General features: G+C 37.4%; 1 protein-coding gene across 1 annotated transcript; it reads right to left on the bottom strand.

Moving 5' to 3' along the window:
• Positions 1-5,480: 5,480 nt before the first annotated feature.
• On the bottom strand, positions 5,481-7,153 carry LOC117629559 (trihelix transcription factor GT-3b-like). The gene is made up of 2 exons (XM_034362081.1): positions 6,464-7,153; positions 5,481-6,231 (listed from the first exon to the last, which is right to left on the bottom strand). The coding sequence occupies exons 1-2, from the start codon at positions 6,839-6,841 to the stop codon at positions 5,683-5,685; spliced, it is 927 nt and encodes a 308-aa protein (XP_034217972.1). The 5' UTR covers positions 6,842-7,153; the 3' UTR covers positions 5,481-5,682.
• Positions 7,154-7,796: the final 643 nt, after the last annotated feature.

The following is a 7,796-nucleotide window of genomic DNA, read 5'->3' as shown; positions in this document are numbered from 1 at the left end:
ATGAATTCAAGACTGAAATGATGAGAAGGTATGAAATGACTGATCTAGGCCTTTTATATCATTTCCTTGGTATGGCAGTGATTCAAACTGAATCCTGCATTTTCATAAATCAAAAGAAGAATGCTCTGACTTTGCTGGACAAGTTTGGTTTGAAGCAATGTAAGCCAGTCAGTACTCCTCTGGTGGCAACTGAAAAATTGTGCAAAGATGATGGAAGTGATCCTGCAGATGAGAATGAGTACAGACAGATTGTGGGCAGTCTATTGTATTTGACAGCTACAAGACCAGACATAATGTTTGCAGCTAGCCTATTAGCTAGATTCATGCATTGTCCAACAAAGAAACACTATGGAACAGCCAAGAGAGTGCTGAGGTATATTCAAGGCACCATTGATTTTGGTATTGAATATCAGAAAGGAAAAGAAGCCATCCTAATTGGATATTGTGACAGTGATTGGGGAGGAAGCCAAGATGACATGAGAAGCACCTCTGGCTATGCTTTCTCTTTTGGCAGTGGAGTATTTTCTTGGGCATCAGTCAAGCAACATAGTGTTGCTCTCTTCACAGCTGAGGCTGAGTATGTCAGTGCAAGTGAAGCTACTACACAAGCAATATGGTTGAGGTTTGTTCTAGAGGATTTTGGAGAATTGAAAACTGATGCAACTCCATTAATGGTGGACAACACTTCTGCCATTGCAATGACAAGAAATCCTGTTTTCCATCAGAAAACCAAACACATCAACCGCATGTATCATTTCATCCGAGATGCTTTACAAGATGGAGTTGTGGACTTGAGATACTGCAGGTCTGAAGAACAAGTGGCTGACATTTTCACTAAAGCTCTGTCTAAAGATCGGTTTAACTATCTTAGAGGATTGCTTGGTGTTAAACCAGTTAACAATTTAGAAGGGAATGTTGAAATGTAAATTTAGTTACTGGTTTAAGTTTGTTAGTTGACAGGTGTAAGGCTTAAATTTGATTCTAGAGTATAGGTCTCATAGGTCCTAGCTCATGCCAAGTGTGCAGCTCATATTGCTGACACTAAATTGTATGGCTGAGATCATATTCTCTGTTGTACAAAAGGAATGTTCTGTTAGAAATGAAAAGTGTGTGCATGATTACATTCATGGCCTAACAGATTCTCTCCCTCTCCTTTTCTCTCTAAAACCTTTTCTCATATATTTTGTGTGCAAGAACATCTACTATTCTATAGAAACTTCAACATCTACTATTCTATAGAAACTTCAACAGAAACCTCTCCTCCAAAATCCCATGTGAATGGCCACAGGCATTAGCCTGTGGGCGAAACCCATTCTTGAACTCCAAGCAAGGGACACAACTGTACTTGTGCCTCAGCAAATCCCTTCTTCCCAATTCCCCATCATGCAGGAAAAGGCATGGCTCTTCTTTGGCAAGTTTTCACCTTATGTACATACATAAGGAATTGGGGTGTTCTGTTTAACCAACCATGGAGGTGGGTGAAAGAGAGGTCTGTATAATCATCTGATATTGGCACAGCTTCCTCTTTCAGGCTCTGCATTTTGTTCTAATTTTAATTATACAAATTCCCTTCAAGCAACAATGTATTTTTCCATCTAATAGCAGCAAAGCCAACAGATGAACCAGACACAGTTAGATGAAGTGCAAAAGTTCATCTTTTTCCAAGTTGCCCAGAGGTCAATGACAGTGAGGCAATGCCTAAAACAAGCTAATTCTGAGTATTGCCAACTAATCAATCTGGTTTGAGTAGTGAAAGGAGAAGTTCAAAAGTTGTTGATGCGAAAAAGTGGTTTGACACGTGGCTCGCCCAACTTAGTGATATTATGTCTTCGGAAGGGAATTTGCCTTCGGAAGATCAAGTTCCTGCAAAAGGACACGTTCGATGAGACCTTGGGATACCGGTGTGGTACCGGCCGAAGGCTCTCCGATGTTTAAGTAAGTATGGTTTTAGTAAATATTAGATTACAGATCAAGCGGTAGCGTACCGTTGGTTTTTTCTCTCCCTCCCTTTCGAGGATAGGGGTCTTCTTATATAGACATTGGGAGGCGTGCACTATACTCATATTTCCGATGTGGGACTGTAGAAGCGGATTGTGAGCATGACACGTGTCTTGGTGCAAAAATGTCAAGATGTTTGGCTTCGGTAGGACACATGCCGAAGGGTTATTGTGATAAATGTCGATTGTCCACGTGTTTGGCAGTCACAGGTCGTTTATTTCCGGTATAAACAGAAGTTATAGAAATCTACCATTTTCCTTGATCTGCATCCAATCAATCTTTTGAATGGTGCTAATTCTTTTTATTAATTTTTATGATTTTTGATTTGTTTTTAGAGTCTTGAAGCATACAATGGCTAGGCCATAAGGTTTCTATAAACTGAAGTGCTTTTGATCTATTTATAGGTCTTGATTGTCTCCTCAGAGTTTGAAAATTGTGTAAATATTATACAAACATATATATATATATATATAGAGAGAGAGAGAGAGAGAGAGAGAGAGAGAGAGAGAGAGAGACCCTTTCAATCTCCCATTGATATTACAATTGCCCAGAAAAAAAAAAAAAAACAATCTTTCAATTCAGAAGTTACATCTATATATATATCTTTCAATTCTTTAATATTTTCCCACTTATATTTTTTACCCCTAAGTCTATCTCGGAAGATATACAATATATATTTATTATTGGTAATTTCCTTCTCTGACTGAGTTCAAATGCACAAATCACAACACAATCTTGCTGTCTCATTGAATTCTGCAAGGAAGAGAGATTATAGGCCAAGAAACCTTTGCTGTCACTTTTTGTCTTTACTATTGACCTTAAAATCACCATCCTTTTTAGATTGGAGTGTTTTATTTTCACAAACTCAAAGTTGGTATTACATATCCCTTCAAGTTCTAGTGGAGAACATTGCACATTAACAATTCTCATACCTACCTCGTTAAATCAAAGTAACATGTACCAATCTTTCCATTGAGTTTCAAAGCAAATGAACAAATGGTACATTGTTTAATTACATAGTAGTTGAGATTGTTCTGTTGAATAAGAATATGAGAGTTTCTCATGGTCCTTTAATTTATTCAGCTCATAAAGTCAAAGAAATTGACGAATTTGAGTTTATTTGACACAAGCCAAGCCACAGTCTACACACGTGGCAGGTTGTGTGATTATTTATAACTAAACTGAGCCCATCAAGCAAAAGTCTCTGTTCCCATTATCCCTAGACCGAATGACATTGGCATCACCTATAAAATTAGTCAAGATTTGTAGAAAGTCCAATGGGTGATAGAATAATAGTGTTTTCTTTTGAAGGGAAAAAAAAATGATGGCAACCATGTGATTAGGGTCTTGAAAAGAGAGATTATTATAATCCAGCAGCAGAGGTTGTTCAACTGAATTTCTTTATATTGAGTCCGAATAGCAACTGGTCAAACTTGGAAGTTGCAGGCATAATTGCAGACATTCCTTCGCATTGAAACGGGCAAAACACCCGTAAAGACCATATGGGTTCTGGCAAGTTGACGCAATAAGATCAAATTTGATTTTCTAATTGGTAAATTAAGAAAATTCTTATAATTCGTTCATTTCAGTTCATTGTTTACACGTACGAATAAGATATTTATAAAAATATAAATGTGTAACTTAAGAAGTTGTATGTGTGCCATGGCGGAGCTAGATTGGTACATATGTGGGGGAGCCATGGCAACTTCAAGTCTGCACCCAACTCCGCCCCTGTATATGCATAAAAGTTCAAATTTTGTTTATATTTATGTCATTTCTTACGTTGTTTTGTTCACACAAGTTTAACACCTCATTGATTTTTTTCTTTTTAATAAAAAAATAGTTGTTCACACAAGTTTAATGTTACTATGAAATTGAGAAGAAACTTAGGCCCTTATCCGATCCATATTTAGACTGCAGATATCAGCAAGCGAATTATGGTTGGCGGAAAATAGTTTGAGTGTGGACCACCAAATTATTTTGGGACAAAATGCGTCGGTGAGAAATGCCCAAACTTGATTTCAAAATGCCAGCTAGAGACAGAGGCAAAAACACGGTAACGTACGCTTTAAAAATAGCTGGACCTCAACAATATCAATATGAAACTTGTAGACCAAGATTTATTTATTTAGCATTATTCCCTAAACCGTTCAAAAGTCTTCTGACTAACGCTTGCTGCTGCTGCAGCTACCAGATATGGAAGAAGAAGAAGAAGAACCCACAGCTCAGCTTATTATGACACGTCGCTCATGGCTTTTTTATGTTAGCTGTAAAATTTAATTAGTCAAGAATAATAGAGCATGATTTTCATGCGCTGTGTGTGTAAGACGTGAAACAAGCCCTTCTAATATCTGCCGCATTCTAAACAGCATATATTTGTAGCTTCAAAATCATGAAGATTATATATATGTATTTTAATAAACCGATCAATCCGTGCAAAAATGCTAGAATGTCAAAAGAGGAGCGAAGTTTGAGACTCTGAAAACACGGCCACTGTCCTTGGAATCTTGGAAATCACGTGTCCTGAAGAAAAACTAGCTACATATATATAGTTTTTGATAAGAGTAAAATCAACTTTCATCTCATATCACAGTATATACGAAATTATATACGACATCACAATATTTAACTCGCACAATATCACATGAGAGAATATAATAATAATCATTATTAAAACACTTTCAAAATTGAAAGTGGTGTTTGATATCTCTCCGTTTTGGATCGTACAAAATTAGTCCCACACATGAGAAATTTCTAATCTAGTATACTGCGCAAGAGATCATTTAGGTTATCAACAAATCAATACATATATACATAACATGTTAAACGGTCTAAAAATACAGTATTTTCACTTCCGTCTATCATTTCAAACCCTTTTTCAGTTCTCCGCTAAAGTAAAAGGAGCTTAAAAAAGCTATGTCATGTCCCATTACATATATATAGTGAAATCTTCGTAACTCATCCTCAGCAGCTTAGTTCAATACCCCACCTGCAGACATATATGCTACTTCTAGATATATGACAACAACTGGGATGAAGGAAACAAAATATATATATATATATATATATATCTCTCTCTCTCTCAACACAACTTAAAAATTCAAATGCAGTAAAAGTCAGATCTAATTAATGTTATGGGAAAATCCATATGGCGTTTTAGCTTCTTCAGCCACTTATGTACATGCATGTCATGATGTCACCACCTTAAGAACCGCATACCATGCATGTATTCAATCAACTTTTGCTAGCTAGAATACAAATGTCAATGAATTACCTGAATCAAATTTCAACTTGGCGTGCTTGGAGTCTCAAAGCCTGTATTCAGTGTTTCACAACTACTCGTCTTCGATCTTCTTGCATGTGTTTACATATCAAGACTTGTACATGGAAATTTAATAGAACAGTAACCTATTCTACTTAGCTGGCTAAACACGTTATTTAAGAGATTTTTCTTTCTAAATCAATGGAAATGAGATGAGAGATTAATGGAGATATGTAGCCCTTTTTTTCATCACTAAACTAGCAATAAATTAATTAAAAGCGTCTCAGTGGGCAAAACAAGAAAGGAAATGGATCAACATAATGTATAACATCCATTGAACGCCAAACCCATTTCCAAAGAACCAAGAGTGTTTCTAGGTAATTGAGAGCTAACAAACCTCTCAAGCCACCATTCATTGCTTGCTACATGTCTTCTCTTCTAAGCTTGTTTAGCAAAGCGGTGATAAGAGCATCCCTCTTCTCAGCCCTAGCCTCCTCTCTCATCCTCCTTTGCTCTTCTCTCTCTCTCCACCTCCTCTCCATCATTATCCTCTCGTTCTCTAGAGCTTCCATGGTCTGCCTCCACTCCATCTCCTTCAACCGCCTCTCGTTCTCCCTCGCTTGAAACTCCTCCCTCCATTGCATCTCCATTTGCATCTGTTGCTTCATGAACTCCTCCAATATCTCCCTCACATTATTTCCGCTTCCACTCCCACTTGTACTGCTGATGCCAATATTGCTCATCTTCACCTTCTTCTTCTTTTTCCTCACCGTGCTTGCCTTATTCTCGGCCTCGCTGTCCTCATTATCTTCCTCCTCATCCGAAGAAAGCGCTTTCTTCTTCGACCCGCTTGCAGCCCCGCTCTCTTCTGCCCACAGCATTCTCTGCATCCTCGCTGCGAAAATCGCTTGCAGCTCATTGTAAAATGGGAATTGCTGCCTCATAGCTTCCGGCTCCATCGTCTCACATCCCTAAATACATCAACAGAAAGCGAAACATAAAGACACGCACATATATATGTCAGACAGATAATAATGAAGGCAGCAAAATTTTTTTGAAGATTTTGGGTGAAAAGCAAAAGCAAACCCCTGAAAGGCAATCAGTATGTCGTATAAAGGGTGTGTTGATTAGATGGGAGATTAATTCATCAATAATTAAACTTAGGACTTATTTGGGTTTATACTTTACATAACATTTGTGTACCTTGTAACGGGTAACGAGGTTTTTCCACTTGCACTTGCACTGTTCGGCGCTGCGATGGTGGCCCTTTTCCTTCATCTTGGTGGCAATCACTTCCCACAAAAGCTTGTTTCTCTTCGTCTCCATGAAAGTCTGGTCGAGCTCGGCTCTGATCACCAGCAACTCTTTCGTCTCTTGAATGCTCCATTGAGGAAACCTATCGCTCGCGTCCACGTTGACGCTGATAGTACTAGGAAGCGGCTGCTGTAGCTGCTGCTGCTGAAGCTGCTGCTGCTGCTGTTGTTGTTGTTGTTGTTGAAGATGAAGCTGATGAGTTTGATGCTGAAGTGGTTGATGATGTTGCTGTTGTTGTTGGTGATGATGACGATGATGTCCCTCCATGACCAAAACCTCAATCTTAAAAAGGGGTGTTTTCGTGAAGATTAAGTTTGGGTTTCGAAAAGATTTAATATGAAAGAAGAAAAGAAAAGAGAGAGAAGAAGGATAAAGCTTAGATTCTATGAAGGGGGTGGTGTGAATGGCAGGTGTGAATCCTTAAGGAAGAAAAAAAGGGACAGATTTTGATGATCTCTTTCTTCCTCCTCTCTTTCTTTAACTGCTTATGTGTCGATATAAAAAACCAGCAGTTTAATAATTATTCGTTCAGATTTGATGAGAAGTTCCAGAAAATTAAAAACAAAGAGAAAAAGGAAAGAAAGAAAGAAAGAAATAAGGGAAAAGAAAAGCTTTTGTCTCCTGTTTAGCTTCTCATCAGTCTCATCTGTCTACGCGGAAACTCATTTCCCTTTCTCTCCCTCTGTCTTTTTCTTTTTTATTTTATATTTTATTTTATTTTATTTTATTTTGTTTTTGTGTACATACATGATCCCATTTGTTCCCACTGCGTTTGCGTGTCGTCATGCTTACGAGAAAAGTCTATGAGCTGCCTGCTCAGACGTTATTCTCTGCACCCGGTTTTTTTAAATCTTCTGCTCCAAGGGTTTTTATTTAATTGTTTCTTTTAAGTTTTTTTTTATAATAAAAAATTACAAAATTTATGTTTTGTAGGTTTTTTTTTTTACTAATTTTTTTTAATAAAAAATTTATAGTCCTTGCGTTTTGAAGCGTGTGAAAGGGACAACAAAGGCTTCCAGACTCTACGTGGGGCGCAAGGCGGTAAGTCCTCGATTTGCAAGCCTTTTTTTTTTTTTTGCATGAACTTTTAAGCTGTAATTTGTAAAAGATTTATATATATATATATATATATATAAAGATAATGAAAAATGGGAGTTTGTAGCTTAAGTGGTTTCGCGCTATTACTATTATACATGATGTTTTTTGTTTGATTTCCCTTTTC

This window comes from Prunus dulcis, chromosome 6, assembly GCF_902201215.1.
Source record: "Prunus dulcis chromosome 6, ALMONDv2, whole genome shotgun sequence".
NCBI classification, from domain to species: domain Eukaryota; kingdom Viridiplantae; phylum Streptophyta; class Magnoliopsida; order Rosales; family Rosaceae; genus Prunus; species Prunus dulcis.
This window is presented reverse-complemented; position numbering and strand designations above follow the sequence as displayed.

Bases quoted from the DNA above. Each gene is read 5' to 3' on its own strand.
- LOC117629559 (XM_034362081.1), bottom strand. From the start codon at position 6,841: ATGGAGGGACATCATCGTCATCATCACCAACAACAACAGCAACATCAT. The intron at 6,232-6,463 runs GTACACAAATGT...TGATGTATTTAG, and splicing joins ACCTCGTTACCCGTTACAAG to GGATGTGAGACGATGGAGCC.